This window comes from Planococcus citri, chromosome 3 (assembly GCF_950023065.1).
Source record: "Planococcus citri chromosome 3, ihPlaCitr1.1, whole genome shotgun sequence".
NCBI classification, from domain to species: Eukaryota; Metazoa; Arthropoda; class Insecta; order Hemiptera; family Pseudococcidae; genus Planococcus; species Planococcus citri.
The window spans coordinates 31292743-31311255 of NC_088679.1; the positions used below are offsets into that span (position 1 = coordinate 31292743).

The window sequence follows — 18513 nt, forward strand, 5'->3', positions numbered from 1 at the left end:
TTTCATCATCGATCGAATCAGCTCGCAATACTCGACATTCTCAACAGTATTGTGGCTTAACTATCGACAATATTGACCAACGACTCGAACGATTCTGGAAAATCGACAGTTATCCAGATAGTACTCCAAAATCGACCGAGCATGAAGAATGCCAGAAACACTTCATGCGCACTTACCAACGAGCTCCAGATGGTAGATTTATTGTTCAACTACCATTCAAGGAGGATCCATCTGTCATCACTGGTAACTTTGGTATTGCCGTGAAATATTTAAAACGAATCGAATCGAAGTTGGACGAAACGACTAAACGAATGTACACCGATTTTATGGCAGAATATGAAGCGTTAAAACATATGTCTGTTGTTTCTGACGATGTGTCCAGATATTACATCCCACATCACGCTGTGTTACGTCCATCGAGTACAACTACGAAGTTACGAGTTGTATTTCATGCCTCATCTAAATCGTATTCCGGTAAATCGCTTAACGATGTGCTTATGGTTGGTCCAACTATTCAACCTGAGCTCAACGATACTTTGCTGTGTTTCCGTATATTCTGCAAAGTAATATCCGCTGATATTCAACACATGTATCGCTGTATCGAGATACTAAAAGCCCATCGCCGATTTCAATCGATAATTTGGCGAGGTAAACGACACGAATTGAATACGATAACGTACGGCACTGCTCCTTCTGCATATGAGGCAACTCAATGTCTCGATATTCTCGCCGAAGAAGTGAAGGTTACTCGTCCTCGCACTTCTATCGCTATACGTAAAGGCTTCTATATGGACGATTGGCTTTATGGAGCCGACACCGATGAAGAATTAATCGAATTGCAGCAATCAGTGCATGAAACGTTGTTATCAGCTGGTTTCAAACTACGAAAATATCAATCGAATTCGAACGAAGTACTGGCTAAAATTGATCCTGCTCTGATTGAACATAATTTGACCGTTCAATTTGGAGATAACGAAGCGCTTTCGATACTTGGCTTAGCCTGGTGTCCTTCTACCGATAGCTTTGCGCTGAAAACAGATGTTCCTGCTCCTACGACGACCGTAACGAAACGTCAAATGCTGTCTACAATTTCGAAAGTATTCGATCCACTCGGCTTAGCTTGTCCAGTAACGATTCGAGGCAAGCTGCTGTTCAAACGATTATGGAAACTTGGAATCTCATGGGATGATCCTGTGACTCCTGAAATCGATTCGCTGTTTAACGCTTATTTATCCGATTTGAATCGTTTATCGAAGTTCGTAATACCGAGATATGTTCAAGATTTTGACGCCAATACTGAAATGATCGTTGGTTTCTGCGATGCCTCCGAGCAGGCATACTGTGCTGCTGTATATGCGTTCAATGCAAAACGTCTCCAGTTGCTGTGCTCAAAAACGAGAGTTGCTCCAGAAAAAGAGCTCAATATTCCACAGCTCGAACTTCAAGCAGCCGTTCTGCTTGTGCAACTAATCCAACGTGTTTCCAAAACACTCAACGTCGATATTCATCGCAGTAAACTGTTCACCGATTCGACTATTGTCCTAGCATGGCTATCGAAACCTGCTAGTGAATGGAAAACGTTTGTTCGAAACCGTGTGGTGAAAATTACCGAAGTGTTTCCTATTCAACATTGGAGTCACGTCCGTTCAGGTGAAAATCCTGCGGATCTCGCTACACGTGGTATTTCGACTGAATCGCTATTGCAATCGAGTATGTGGCTGTCTGGTCCTGAATTCGTTATAAATCTCGATAATTCGTCAAATAATACCGAAATCGATGAAACTATCTGTGAACCATATCGCAGAAAACCGAAGATTGTCTCTTTCATCGCTGCTGACCTTGAAACCGATCTCAAGAAGCACTCGAAGTTAATCTCATCGTGTGAATCGTATGAAAAACTCCGGTTCATGTATGCTGCTGCTATCGCCGTTATTCGTCATTGGAAATCTCGAATTTTGAATCGAGAACGTGTTCCATTGAAAGTAGAAGCTAGCGACATGATCAGAGCGAACGAATGTATCATACGAATCGTGCAGTATGATGCATTTTCCAAAGATATCGAACGATTGAAGACTAAACCAGGCAAACTATCGAAGCGAAGCCTGTTGAAACGACATACTCCATTTCTCGACGAAAATGGAATAATGAAATCGAAAACGCGTCTGCAAAATGCGCGAAAACCCGTCAACGCTAAATTACCGATCGTGTTACCCGCTCATCATCATTTCACGAAGATTTTTATTCGATACTTTCATTTGAAATTCTTCCATGCTGGCCGTCCGTGGCTGATGACAACGTTATCGACGAATTACGTGTTTGTTGGTGGTCTGAATCGAGCCATCAAATCAGTGATTCAATCTTGCAAGCAGTGTATCGAACGGTTTGTCGAATCAAAACCGCAGCAGATGGCGAATCTGCCTTACGAACGCGTTACTCCTCTACCGCCTTTCCAGGTAGTAGGAATCGATTTTACCGGTGCTTTCCTGCTAAAATGTTCGTATCATCGAACCACAAAGTATATGAAAGCTTATGCTTGCATCTTTGTGTGTTTCTCGACAAGGGCGGTGCATATCGAACTCGTGCCTTCTTTATCGACTGAAGATTTTCTCAACGCGCTGAAGTGCTTTGTATCTCGAAGAGGCCTTCCAGCGACTATATACTCAGATAACGGTACCAACTTTAAAGGTTGCGAACGGTATTTGAATTTCAACGACACCGAAATCCAGCGCTACGCTCTATCCAATACGATTTCTTGGAAATTCAACCCACCTTACACGCCTCATCGCGGTGGTATCTGGGAATCTGCGGTGAAAAGTGCTAAGCGTTACATACCGAAAATATCCGAAAATCAGAAATTCACCGAAAACGAGTTGAGAACGTTGCTCACTCAAATCGAAGGTATTCTGAACACCAGACCGTTGGCTTATTCGAACACTGGTGAACCGGATGAGGAGATACTAACTCCAGGCCATTTCTTAGTTGGTCGAAATTTGAACGTAAACCTACCCGAACCTTCTTCGCCTCCAGCAAATATTAAGCTGTCTGATCGATACATCGCAAATCAGAATCGAATTCGAGCGTTCTGGAGAATTTGGTCCCAGGATTATCTGAATCAGCTCCGTTCTCGCACCAAGTGGCAGGACGAACAGCCAAATTATCACGTCGGAGATTTGATTTTACTCCGAAAACCTAATACGGAACCTTGCCAATGGATTCGAGCGATAATTGTCAAGACTTTCCCCGATGAAGCTGGTTTAGTTCGAACAGTCGAAGTTCGTACGTCAGATCGGTTGTCGAAAGTCGTGCCGATCCAGCAAATTGTTCCTTTACCGATCGCTAAATGATTGGTCATCAAGGTGTTTGTTATTTGAACGTCTTTTTATTGTTTATTCTTTGTAATTCGAAGTATTTTTTTTTTCTTTTTATTTTATCGTTTTGTTTTTCTGACTTCAATCGCTTCTGTCAGCGGCGGGAGTTTATGTTACGTTCGATTGTGTAGGTAGACTAGTTTTATACCTACCTGTTTATCTGTGTCGTTTTTCTCGACGCATCGAAGCTTTGAAAGCCTCAACTGGTTTTTCGAGCGCTAGACGTTCGAATGTTTATCTACGTACTCGACTGATAGCAAAATGACTTGCTTTTTAACGCGATCTTTTTCGCCTCTTATTATTCGAATTTCGTTGTAAAATTTTGTTGTAAATATATTGTTGATTTTTGTATAATTCGATGAGTCCTATTTTATCAATTAATCGTTACACTCACCTTTACGAATGCGTAAATAGACGCAAACAATAATTCTAAAAGGCCTTTTTTCATTAAATAAAAATGGAAAGTAATATAATTTGATGAAATATGATACATTTTGGACTCAGAGGAATTGACAGAAAGAAGCTGCTCCCAATTGAAGTCAATAAAGAGAAAAAAAATCATTCATGCATCTTGCATAAATTCCTGCTGTGCCTCATTTGACCCTAAAGATCGAAAATTCGAACAAGGTAAGCATAGGAAATCAATTTTATCTCACAGAAACTTTTCCAAAGTTTTCGAAAGTTGGAAGAAAAAAATTGGCTAGTTGGAATTTTTTTGACTATAAATTAATCGAGTATTTCAGCAATTATACTTGAGAAATGAGGGTCTTGAGACGGACTGAAGGAGGAGGGAAAGGAAGAAGGAAAAGGTTTATAATAATGCCTCTGAAATTGAGAAAAAAATTTCTAGTAATTTTTGCATATTCTGTCACTGTTGACTTTTTTGGCAGTAAAACCAGGGAAAAATACCCTCAGTGTATTGCTATCAATCTAAATTTCAACATTCTAGGACATCCTCACCTAATTCAAGGTGAAAAATTATTTTTTTTTGACATTTTTAGCCTTCTGCAGTCTCTCTTTTTACCCAAACGAGATCCAAATTTGGCACGTACATATTTGTGGAAAGTACCAGATTTCTCTGACGTCGAAAAAGTCGATTTTTGAGCCATTTTCCACATTTTAAAACCTTCAAAGTCGCCTGCAGCCCAACTCAAATTAATAATCTTGGAGGTCCAAAAAAACATCAAAGTATTCACTCACATTAATCACAAAGTCCTTACAACAAACATTTTTCACTAAAAATTTTTCAAACCATCAACCCCCCCTCTCTGAATAAAAATCACCAATTGCCAAAAAATTCCAAACCCAAGGTTTTTTACACCCTCGATTCCGAATAGGGCCTCATTTTTTTTAGTCAAATCACACATTATATCACATCACATCGTATCTGAATTTCATCATCAAGGCTCACAGAGAGAAGCTCAACGACCCAGCAACCTTCACAACACCATCGCACGTTGGCTTGCGAGGAAAAATATAATATAATAATAAATGAAATTCATATCCATATTATATAAAAGTGACACCACATACCGGCAACAATTGGAGTAACTGAAATAATCAACTGGATAAAGAAGACCGACAATATATCAGAACTTCCAGCGGTTATGTACATGTTTCCAAAGGAGTATTTGACCACAGTAGGTTGAGGGTCGAATTGCTGTTGTTCTTTATTGCTGAGTACAATTTCATTCCACTGTTTCTTCCATACGATTTAACAGCAGCTATTTGTTTTCCAGTCACGCCTATTAACAAATCATGCACAGTTTCATAAATTACAACTGGTTCGGTTTTTCTTTACTGTTTATTTATAAAAATAAAAAAAAATAAAACACACAAATGACACATACACGAAAACATCCGAATATAAATTAAAACTATGTAACGAGTGTGTAGAAAAAAATGAACAAAATTATCAATTCCGTGTACGAACAATTGGATACCCCGGGCTGCGAAAATTCCAGCAGCTATGGAAAAAAATTTTCTTCGTACGCACTACGAATTATCATTATTCTACCGGGCGCGTATCGTATGTACTCGTACGAGTATACCGCGACTCTCGAGTGAAAAACCTCGCGCTGTACGGTGATTAATATACGAAGTGATAATCATATAAGGATAACAACGAGTTTATATAGACGTTTAATGACAGCGGGTGGTCCAGGTTTTACCAGCAGGAAGTCTACTAAACCCTGACGAAGGACATAGATTTCAACCCTTTTTATGTAGTACGCGTATCTACTACAAAACAGCTTCCCAATCCCAATCTCTTCGACAATTGATGGTTAACTAATTTGTAGAAGGGGCTCGCGATTAAAAAGATACAAAAAAGCTACTTGATAGATAAGTTTCCTGCTGTACAAAAGAGGCTGATTTTAGGACAAGATGGTGGGGAATTTTGCGACTAAATTACTCGATTGCTCGAAATATGTTGGAGATTCTACACAAAAGGGAAGGGAGGGGGAGTCGGCTTCACGAAGATGAGGGATGATTTGGGTGATGATTTTAAAATGTTGTATAAGACACGAAAAATTTCAATTGCCCTAAATTTTTGAGTAGATTTCAAATTTTGAAAAAAGCACTCGTACTTACTAATCGGCTACGCGTATTTATTTTAGAGATGGAGAAATTATAATTTAGTGGCGCAATCAATCAAATGAAAAATAATTATCCCGACAACTAATAGACTGGTCAATTTCACCACATTTTCAATTGAAATTTTCATTTTTTTAAACTGATCAACTTCAAGAAATTTTGTCCATATTTTATGCAATTTTTCAACAATCAATAATTTTCGTCGTTTTTAACAACATTCTGTTTATTTCGCTGAATTTCTGCTCAATTTGAACTGGTTTTTTTCTTCTTTTTTTTTTTTTTTTTTTTGCTTTTCAACTGAATTTTGCATCATTTTATGTAACTTTCACAATATTTTTTCAATTTTGTGAGTGAAGATTACGAGCAATTTTTCAAAATATTACACAATCTTTTCCAATGTTTTTTTCAGTGTTGTTTTATTTTACGGTCATTTCTGCTCATTTTTTGGTAATTTCGAAAAATTTTGTCAATATTCTAAGAGATTTTCCATAATTCACAGTTTTGTCATTTTTATTAATTTTTTTGCAATTTTCAATGATTTTTAGTTAAATTAGCTGAATTTCAACAATTCACTAATATTTCATTTTTAAACAAATTTTTGCCTTATTTTACTTTGTTTTGAAATGTTTTCAATTTTATTTGAATTTATGAATTATTGCTTCCATTTTTGCAAATTTTCCTATTATTTTAGAACTTTTTCCTAATGCAATTTTTGACCATCTCCTGGTGATTTTTAGAAATTTTGTTAATGTTTTGCCCAATTTTTTTGCCATTTTAATAATTTCCTGAAAATCCGGCTGAATTTCTGCTTAATTTCAACCGTTTTTTAGATTTTTTTTAAAAACAATTTTTACATTATTTTACAATGTTTTCATGGTATTTTTTCAATATACTTGCCCTAATGTTAAATTCTGTAAAAATTCAGAGGAATTTTTCAATACCTCACTTCACTTCGGACAATGTTTTATGATTATGTTTTCTTCAATTTTGTTACGGTTTACAGCCATTTTTACTCATTTTCAAGCATTAAATTCAACACAGGTATTTTGTGAAGAATTTGAGCTATTTCTCCACAATTTATAAAATTTTGATAATGTTAATTAAATTTGTTTCCAAAATTTTTGTGGCATTTTTTCAATTTTGCTTGAATTAATAGAAAAGTGCTATCATTTTAATAAGTTTTAGAATAATTTTTAGAATTGAAGAATTTTTGGCCAATATTTAAAACAATTTTTCAAAACTTTCCACAATTTTTGCCTTTGGGAATATTTTATTCATTTATTTGCTATTTTGATTGAGTTCTTGTTAAAATTTCGTTAGTTTTTTGCAAGATTTCAGCAGTTTTTTGGTTTTTTCTTGCAATTTTTTCAATATTTACAATGCTTCATAATGCATTTTCGGTTTCGTTTCGGTTTACCTACTGCTATTTTTGTTCATTTTCTGGAAATTTTGTGCCATTTCTCGGTAATTTACAAAACGTTGAGAATATTTTATCAATTTTTTTTTGCAATTTTCAATAATTTTTTCGGTTAAATTTGCACAATTTTTGCTACAATTTCAATAGTTTTTTATCATTTTTTAAAACCCCTTTTTTGTGAAAATTTTGAACATATTTTGAACAATTTTCCAAAATTTTACCCAATTTTAGGTATATTTTGCAGGATGTCTAACACATTTTTTTATTCAAACATAACTACCATTTTTTTAGCATCCTTTTTTACCAAATTTTCAAACTTCCAGTGTTCTTTCCAAAAATTAGAAATTTCTGTAATTTTTTCAAAATTTCTAAATTTTAAAAATATTTTACATCATTAGCTTTTGAAACTTTTTTTTTTGAAAATTTGTCATCAATGAGCGTAAGGTTGAAAAAATCACTACTTTTTTTTACCAGGTACCTTTTTTCCAACCAAATTTTCAGAAAGCTATCCACTTGACCACTCCCCCCTCCCCGCCGGCACACAAAAAAATGGACACAGTCAAATCTTTCACCGAAAAATTTTCAAAAAAAATTGAAATTGGAAGAAAATTTGCATACAATGTTTTTTAAATTTCAAACAAAATTATTTTAAAAAAAAACACAATACAAATGAACGGATTACATACGTTATAAGACAAGGTGTGTCTGGTAAAATTTCAAAATAAAAAAGCAGGACTTCATCAGGACTTTTATCAGGACATTTTTCAAACACTCGAAATTTTATAAGAAAAGGGAACAGGGGAGAGGCAAAATTTCACATTAGAATTTTTCGCTTTTCCAATGTCTTCAAAATTCCCAAGATTTTTTTCAAACAAGCGGATCAGAGACGTGCTGAACGGGGGAGGGGGAAAAGTTGGGGGTAAATAGGAAGAAGTTGTGTTACCTGAGAAAATCAAAGAATTTCACCAAAAACCATGGATTCTCACTTCTTGATTTATATAAATTTTTAAAAGCTTTCAAAAATCCATGTTTTGAGAAGCAAAAAAAAAACTTTCTTCATGCAGAGAGGAGTTCATTTTTCTGATTCAAACTTTGAACATTTCTTGAATTTGAACAATAAGTTTTTCATATGGAAAAAGCGCAATGGACGCTCTCTCAACCCTCTCCCTTCCAACGTTCGAGTCCTCTTTCGTTAGTGCTAAAGGCTGAAAACCTACCTTCAGCCTTTGCAGACAGACACTCCTACTTTTATTCGTTCATCGAACTGTCTTCCATATGTGTGCATGTGCGAATTGCGAAAAAGCCACGCGGTATTTTTACTTTGTAGTCTACATGTACGAGTTTTTTTTTGTTTTGTTATTTTTTCCAACTGTCTAGCGGTTCTTTAACTGGACATTATGTGGAACTAATGTTCAACCAGAACAACCATCGAAGAGCAGTTCGAGTCCGAGTCAGAGTCAGAGTCCGAAATCAAGACGAACCTGTTTTTAAACGCTTTGGTATTTCATACTAGTCCGGACTACGACTACGGACTGTATAGGTCAGGGTGTTCTTGCACTATCTGTGAACTTGTGCAGCCTTTCGCGCATTAAAAAAATTACCTAGACGCGTTTCAGTTTCAACTTCCATTGTGCATCCGGCCGGCCGGCGCAAGCTCGACGAACTGGAGTAGGTATGCATAAGGGAAAAAAATCGCAGCACATAAATAGTGCACGCAGATATAGCGAACTTTTTCAAATACTTTATGATTTGTTTTGCAGCATCGTACCTGCGTATTGTGTATGGAATCATAACGAGTTATATACGTTTTAGGTAGCTATTTTTTTTACCAATTTAAAAACTTCTCGAAGTAGACAATATCAACTTTTTTAATTGAATATTCCATGTAGCAAAAACTATACACACACACAGCACTTGGACGATTTTTTATATCAAAATTACAGGCGCCATGGTTTTTTTTCCTATACCTCGACATACCTTGTTGTTGTTTTTTTCAAACTATCGATAACATCGTTTAATTTGTAACGTTTCTTCGATTCATTTACGTACACGACGACGAGCAAACGTATAAGTCGTTGAATTGTTAATCGAAAAGGAAACCCTGGTATACGGTAAGAGCTCGTAAAAAAATCCCATTCTACCGTGTGTGTGTCGTATACCTTTACCCACCTATGGTACCCTCGACAGTCCCAATACCGAACCTTCTACTGCTGTTAATTAATTCGATAAAAGCGTCGTCCAAATGTCCGATAAAAAATCATCACAATTGCTTACAAGGTAATGACTTTAAGCCAACTAAGGTGTTTTGTTTGACGCATTAAATTTTAACGACCCTATAAATAAAAACCACCTCATTCCTTCGTATAGGCACCTATATTATTTATTTGTAACAATTTTCCAATACGCTCGTTTGTACTTTGGTACATAGCATTCGACTCCAACTCGACACGTCTCATCCATCTACACACACTCCGCTGCGATGTGAACGAGTCCGAGCCTCACACTCTTGAGACTGGGAGATTCCAGATTTCAGTTTATTTGGTAGGTATTTTAAAATACAGAATCATTACTCGTCATGTCATAATGTTGAATACCCAAACAAACCTATAAATCGACTTTTTTTTCATTCCACAGTGGTTCGATTGTGTCTGAGTAGGAATTTATAGTTAATTGTGGGATAATTACTTAAATTATAAGTACAGCGTTTAAAAGTAAACTGATGATCTGTTTGTTTGTATTTTCTCGGAATTTAATTTATTTGATTATTTTTTAACCATGTTTTTACTTTCCGATCAGCGCGCAGCGATGTAAGGGAAGTATTGTAATCGACCGGTTTTTCGATTTCGAGTTTTTTACGGAATTACACGTTTCAAGGTCTAAGAAGACTTTTGAGACTATTTTGAGCGTGATGTTCCGTGTGTGTGTGTGTGTGTATGTATGTATGTGTGTGCATATGTATGTGCACAAAAGTTTGTGAACACGATTGCAGACGCCCTAAATGAGATATTGCGTTGAAACTTGCACCTGATAACAGGTCCCATTGAAGGATGTCATAATAAGCTTTTCAGCTTCGCATCTAAAATGGAAAAAAAATTACGAGCATTTTGATGCGAAAACTCGTGGAGTTCCCTATTCAATAGTACGTCAATGACGTCACAGAAACCAGTTGTTATCCTTAGCGCAGTGAACGCGAAGGCGCTCCAGATGTTAAGAACGGCTAGGTTTTTGTGCCAAGTGCTTCCCAACATTCGGAAAGTTTTGTGATGCTTGCATCACGGTTTATTTTAAAAACATTTTAGGAATTCTTGAATAGCAAACTTTTTTTTAAAAAACTGTAGGCAAGTAATAAAACTTACTTTCGAAAAGTAACCAGTATTCTGTTTCTGTAATGAAAAAAATATTTAAAGCAGAAAAGATAAAATTTGAATGAAAATCATTTTTCAGATTACACGAAAAAAAAAGAGAAAAGAAAACATTTTCGGCAATAGAAATCATTCGAATAAAGTAAAAATCAACATTTATCTCCATTCAATCTTGAAATTGACATCAAATTCAAATTCGGCACCTATCAAAACCTAGAAATCGATATACGGGACGACTTATTATCACATTTTTCAAAATCACCCCTCTCCTCATCACAACCCCTTCCACGCCACAGATCAATCAGAAATATCTATCACCAACAAAGGCAACACACTCGGATATTTCCAAATTGAATGTTCATCTCATACCTGATACCAATACAGAAAATAAAAGATAGATTTGAAATATGGTGAGGGGTGGCCGGGTGGGTGGGGGATGAAAGGGGGTAGATTGTGAAAAATGATAAAAATACATCATGTATATCGATTGTATGGTTTCAAAAGGTGCTGAATACGATTCTGGGGTTATTTTAGCGATTAGTTCGAGATTAAAATGTGTTCTTCGATTCTTCGGCAACAAAAAAGATCATGGCCTGAAACCCCCACAACCGAAATTTGAGCGGGCCAAATTCATTGTTTACATTTTCAACGATAACTATGAAACTAATACAAACCTGCCCAAACCAAATTTTACCATTTCTGGAGCCTCCAGCGAATTTTTTTATTTTCCCAGAATTTAAAAATTTTTCCAGAAGGCGTGCAAATAAAATTTAAGCAGGTAAAAGTCGACTTGTGGCTCATCCTACAACTTGTTTAGAAGGCTCATCCACATTTGAGTGATTCCCAGGCGGACACTTCAAGTGTTGGGGGGGGGGGTGGAAATAAAATGAAATGGGAAGGAAAAAATTTAAAAAACCCACAATTGAAATATTCACAAATGGATGTACCTTGTCTAAAATCAACCTTCCGAATCAGAATTTTATGATTTTGAACCATTCTGGAGCCTCCAGCACGATTTTCGATTTCTCCTGAATTTAAAATTTTCTCCAGAAAACGTGGAAATTAATTTGGATAGCTAAAAATTGAGTTTGTGGTTTATTTTGGACATGTTAGAGGGCTTATCTAAATTACAGCCAATTTTCAGGCGCATATTAATTTTTTTGACCAAAATTTTTAATAATAATAAGTGGAAAATGCTGGTCAGAAAAACACAATTGAGAGTCCAGCTGGAAATTGGCTGTAATGTAGATAAACCCATTTTTCAGTTAATAGAAAATTGAGAGGTTTTTCTGGCAGCATTCGCCTTCCATTCGAGGGGTTGGGTTGGAGAACTGGTACCTAATTTCGAAGCATTGGAAAGGGGGTGTTGAACCATGTTCAAAATATCGCTGGACGCTCCAGAACGACTCGAAATTGCCTCAAATCAATCTGCGAGGAACATAATTATGACATTTCAGCTTTCCAGCTCAATTGAATATAATTGTGATTGTTTGCCTTTTTGGTCCTTTGATTTTGAAAAAGACACTAAAAATCAAAAAATGAACTTCACCACCTGAAATTTGGGTAGTGGGATATTTTTTCGTTTTTCCCCTGAATTTGTGAAATGTGAAATTTGTCTGCCAGTTCGAATACCTCCTTGCAATTTTTCAAATTGAAATTCGATCGTTTTATGAAAAATCTCAACTTTCAACAGGATAATAAGACAGTTCTTGAGACCTCACTTATATCTTCATGGGTAATTATCGAGTAGAATTTTCGTTCCGAGGTCCAATATCCTAAAAGGTAATTCCTTCTACAAAAAATTTGGAAAAAATTTTTTAAAAAATGGGTCACGTACTTAATATATGTAAGTATTTATTGTTTTAGAATATCTACGATTCATTTTTAAGATACATATAACCCTCTCCATTCTCCTTATCATCCTCAAGTTTCCATAAGAATCCAAAAAAATGAAAAAAAAATATGTTTTTGATAATGCAGATTTTTAATATCATCAATTCAATTTTGGAATGAATCTCCCCCGACGTTTCCAGGACTCCCCCTCCCTCGGTTCCTAATTTTGAAAAACATAAAAAAATTCCAAAAATCGTACACAAATTCAGTTTACCTAAGATATTAAATCGGACGTGGCAGCCCTCATTTGGCCTCTTTAAATTACCTTTCCAGTAAGCAAATTCCAAAAAAAGACCCACACACTCCATAAGTTGAATTTACATCGTCCTTGAAGAATTAACAACGTGAAAGCTCCCCGAATACCTCACACATACCCTGGCTAACCACCTGCAATTAAAAATTTATCACCTCCTTGTACGAAATACCACCCAATCCTTCAACAAAACCGTACATTGAGCAAGTTCCAAATACACAGGTAAAAATTTTCACACATAGTATTATCTTTTCTTCCATAATATGTATACGAGTACCTGCATATGTAGTTGAGACAAACAAACACATCCTTATTTAATTACGATAACAGAACGTATGATGAGGTGAAAACATAAAAAAATGTTAATTTACCAACGCCCCTCATCATACAGAGTACATCTGCATATGAACGTATACCACACAAGTACTAAAAAAAAAAACAACACAAAATCAAGAGAGAGAGAAAAAGAATAGATACTTGTAACCTAGAATACGTGGAGTAGCAACGTAAGTCGAGTCCAGAGTCGACTGTGAGTAGTAAAAAAAAGACCTAACTGGCCGCAGCATTACTACTTTTGATACATTGAATAGAGTTGTTGGAACTTCGGCAAATGGTATTTTCTCACAATTACTCATATACGATATCGTTTTACCGCCCACAAATACGCCACAATAATGTAATCCACCAAAAAAAAAAAAAAAGAATGGAAAAAAAGGAAATGATTGTATGACTAATACCGGTGTCTCATGACACATAGCACACGTAAAAACGACCTCAGCGCAGAGCGCACAGTTCGTTCAATCATCTCTATCAAAAAGTTTTCTTCTTTTTTTACTCGTAGATGATAATTATCTGATATTATTACATGGTTAGGTGATACACGCGTTATTAAGTTGGGCAGGAACTTAGGACGAAGAGATTTTAAACTATATACGAAAACCTATCTCTCTGTATACACGTTGTATAATATCCACAAATACCAAACCAACCCACTAATATACAAAGACCACACAAGAAGCTGTATTGCAGTAATCTTGATAGGGAAAAACGCAACGTAAAAAGATTACTCGCGTTTCTTTCATTGTGTATGCATTACAATTTGGCACACACAGATTCCTTTCCTTTCCTTTCAACACAGAATTACATCAGCAATGGTATCATTGAACATTTGTCGAGCACTTTTTCCCTCTTCTAGTAAGCGCATTTTTTCGTGTCGTCAGCTAAATGAGCAGGTGGTGATGTGACACACGTGCTAGGATGAGGGCCGAATACTTCCCCCCAGAACGACGTCGTATAATATAATATCGTAACAGTATGTGTATATGTAAGCAAAAACAAAAACCTACAAGTACCCATGAAAGGTTTCAAAGGCATCTTGTCTTATCACCGATAAAGAACCCTTTTTATCGGTGAAATGTAGCCTATCAAGTAACCATTATAATACTTCCAGTCTCGTGCTCTTCGTTTCATAATCGTAATGATAGGTCACGAATTTATATAATAGAACTCGTAAGGCTACAATTTGATAAGAGACCAGAGAAAGGGAGGATGGAGGGGACTTCTTGAAATTTTAACATTGGGTGTAGCTTTATGTTTCACATTACCACAAACAGTCTGAAAATGCGAGCTACATCACTGATAGGAAACATTATGCCCTACAATTTTAAATATTTTCATTTTGGTTGTAAGACCCTCAGTCCCCCTCGAAAATTCGACTTTATAAATGAAAATTTTGACATTTCCCCCAATATTTCGATCACAAAAAATACATTTTTTACCCACATCTCAAAATCAAATTTTGGGCTGCTGAAGTTGATAATTTGATTTCTGGCGAACTTTTGAAAATGGCAGAAATATATAGGTAGGTAGGTATTCTAATAATCGATTAGAGTAAGTGAATCGGAAATTCGAGGTGAATGGTTGAAAAGTGTACTTTTAAAAAAAATTAAAATCTCAAGTTAGAAAAAAATTGTGAAATAATTGAATTTTTAGAAAGAGCAATTCGGAATTTCTTGAGAAGAGTCAACTATTGTTGGAAGCTCCAGATTAGTTCGAAAATGAGACTTTCTGAAATAATAGAAGTTTTGAGCAATTTAAGCAATAGTAGGCGATTTTGGAATTTTTTAGTTAGCTTGCCAATATTTTGATTTTCAAAATTAATTAAAAAATTTTAAGGATTATGTTGAGTGGAAGCCCATTTTTCAGAAAGGAAAAAACGTGTTTTTTCACTTTTGTTCAGTTCTGCCAATTTTTACAAAAATTCAAAAATATTTTGAATTTTTTCACATCAACTGAGATATCATTCCAGACAAGAAAAAATCGAAGAAAAACCACAAAGAAGTCACTTACAGGAGCATTACTGCCAATTTTTCGTACTACCCAACTTTCAGAAATAAAATTAAAAAAATCAAAAAATTTTCTAAAATTTTTCAAAATTTGAAACTTTCGCTTCGAAGGCTTCATCTAAGAGATAGAAAAAAATAAAGGAAACACATCTCGCTCGATGGGTGACCATCGAGTATAATTTTCGCAAAATGCCAAGAAGTGATGCCCCTTCCACTTCAAAAAAAAAAAAATGTAAAAATGTTTTCTCAATAAATGCATTGGTCGTGAAATTTATTTATTTAGATAATAAAATTTTGTTGAAATTTCAAGTTTCAAAAATCTACTGGAGACTCCAGGAATTTTCAAAAAGTCGCTGGAGGCTCCAAAATGACTTAAACCCGCCTGAAGTTGTCTCCAGTGAGTGCTAAAATTAGAGTGCAGAGTAAATTCCCGCTTTTCATCTCCATTTAATGAAATTTTGTGAAAATTACAAGTTTCAGAAATCTACTAGAGGCTCCAGAACTACTCTAAACGGCCTGAAGCCGTTTCCAATCGATTTGGCAGGTCGAAAATAGGGTAGGTATATCCCAAATTTCAGCTTTCTAGGTCAATTTGGTAAGATTTTGATTTTTTCCCTAATTTTTGGCCTAAATTTGATTTTCAAAAATTCACCAAAAATCGAAAAAGGCACTTTAGCACTTGAAATTTTGTCAGATGATAAATTTCTGCCTGCTCTTTCGATCAACCTTTGTAAGGTTTAAAAAATTTCGTAAAAGTCCTATGTTGGGACGCAAAACCTGCGATTTAGGCTGACCTGTCAATTAAAATGGCCGCCATTTTGTGAGTAGGGCCATGTTTTTTTTTTAGAACAAGGGCTAGAAATGTTCCTTAGGACTCTCCCTTTAAGAAAAAAATTGTCTCAGAAGATCGGCAGAGAGTGCAATAGATCCTTATGCGGGCTCCCCGTCTATTAACATTCAATTTTCAGATGTGGCCCTTCGTTCTCTTTCCATATAAGCTCCAATATTTGAAAAAAAAAACAACTGACTCCTCCCTTCGCGGATTCGCTCCCAAATTTAGATATCCAATCAATGTTTCCGAGCTAAAATTTGTAAAATCATCAAAAAAATCTGTCTTGGACTCTTTAATTTGTACAGCTACAAATCCGATTGTATCTCAAAAGTTATTAATGTGAAGTACCTATACTTGATGATTCCCCAATTTAAGAAAGAAATAAAGGAACATTTAATTTCGGATACGAGCCCACACGTATAGATGTAAAACCAAATTATCACTGCAAATACTTCTCGAAAACTAGCCAGGTTTAGGTAAATACTGACGTATCTTTAATAAAATACTTTTGCCCATTATTACTCGTAGTATTAAGCATGATAACAGATGTTCCTCAATTATAACCATCGCCGCATCGCACAAGACGCATCATTTTAGCTAAAAGGTATATTTTTTTACCATACCTACCGATGAAGTTATTACTCGGTAAAAATATGTAAACGTTGGGAGAGCGGAGGAAAAAAAATACTCGTAACCAGTGGGTCTTAAATTGGTGGCGTAAGCGACTGATGGACTGATCGAGCAGGTCTCTGGTCTCTAACGCGAGCGGTAGCTTGTTGATGATAAACAAGCATTTCATGTCGGTGGTTAACTCGTGATATGTTTGATGAGCCGACGGTTAAAGAAAGGTCACTCTTCAAATTACAAGGCGGTCTTTAGAATAAGAACATCCACTCAGTATAAGCTTGTAATTAGATATTAAATTCGACCTAGTCCAATTACGCTATCTCTTTTACGTACCAAATGAGCCAACGAATCGTCGTTATAGGCTCGTTGTTTTATAGATTTTTATTAATCCGCCCGAAAATGAAATTGATTTCGTTTCGTGAAAGGTTTTCGTATTTTTTTGGCGCTTGGGTGAGATATTTTTTGATGAAATTTAACTCGTAATCGATTTTTAAAAAAAGGTAGGATACGTTTTTGGAAAGGAGGGAAGGGGGGTTGTCACGTTGTCATGAAATCAAGGGAGGTAAATCTAATTCAATTTTGAAGACATGAATGTCCTAATCACTTGGAGAAATGGCTTTCCCTACTTCTGAAACATGAGATCAGGAGAGGTTCATAAGGTTAGCACTTTACTCCGAATTTTTTGACCCAAGAATCAGAAAAAATCATTAAAAGAAAACTTCAAAAAATTCGTACTTTTGACTTCAAAGCAATGCAGACACATTGAAAATTTTAAAAACCATGATTTGAATGTTTTTTGACCAAAAAATAAAATTTATGATTTGGAGACTGTAGAAACATCTAGAAACTCAAGGTGAATTAGGAGTCAAGGAAAGGGTTGAAAATGTTCCAAAATTTAAAAAATCATTGTCTTTTGTAGCTCAAAAAAAAAATTGTAAAGGTAAGCATTTAAATCCGCTTCCTTCAAGTCTCTCATGACCGGAATCAGAGAATTATTTGAGAATTTCAATTTATAAATCAAAGATTTTAGAATTGGGCGAATTTTCGCAGTTTTTGAACATTTTGAGATTCCAAACCTCTCATCAAATTTGATAGCTGAAAAAATCAATATGACAAATGACAATAAATTAAACGTTCAAAAATGAAGGAAATACTGATTTCAATAATTTTAGGGCATTCAACTGTTCCTTCTTCAGTCTGCTTCAAAATCTTTATGCTCCAAGCAAAAAATTTGGGGTTTTTCTAAACATAAGAGGGAATGAGAAAGGAGTTGAGACAGGTCTGAAAAGAGGAGGGAGGGGAAGAGAGGAGAAGGATTTGGTCAACATTTTATTCAAGACAAAAATTATTTAATTTCAAAAAAAAATCACAAAAAATGAAGAAAAATAGAAAAATTTTGGGAGAATAAGGAATGTATAAATGAAAATTTTCAAAGTTGCATTGAAAACATGGAAAAACACAAGACTCTTTAGCAATTTTGGCAAAAAAGTAAAACCTTTAGCATTACACTTTACAAAAGTTATAATTCGGAGGAATGGGAAGAATAGGGCTAAAATTTAATTCAACGTTGATTTAAGAACATGGAAAAATGCCAGAGAATTTTTTTAAAATTTCGGCAAAAAAAGTGAAACTCAACAGAAAATGTTTTCAAATGGTTCAATGGGTTGAGGGGAGGGGGAGGGGGGATGATTGTCATATTTTTGAAAGAACAAAAAAATGAAAATTCTGAAAGAAGAAAAAAAATTTCATGTTTTCAACGAGAACAAAAAAACGAAGAAAAAATCCAAAATCTGAAAAAAGGGAAAAAATAAAAAATTTTAA

At 35.3% G+C, this 18513-nt stretch overlaps 1 protein-coding gene across 4 annotated transcripts in view; it reads right to left on the bottom strand.

Moving 5' to 3' along the window:
• The window catches only part of LOC135841466 (interference hedgehog-like), an 88910-nt gene that overhangs the window by 22913 nt on the left and 47484 nt on the right, over positions 1-18513 (bottom strand). For 3 of the 4 annotated variants that reach the window (XM_065358434.1, XM_065358436.1, XM_065358433.1), the window contains one exon: positions 4902-5113. In XM_065358434.1, the coding sequence (XP_065214506.1) occupies positions 4902-4983 (82 nt within the window). In that variant the 5' untranslated portion in view covers positions 4984-5113. Of the gene's footprint in view, positions 1-4901; positions 5114-7921; positions 7933-18513 lie in introns of those variants that run through there. The other variant, XM_065358435.1, reaches the window with a different exon arrangement.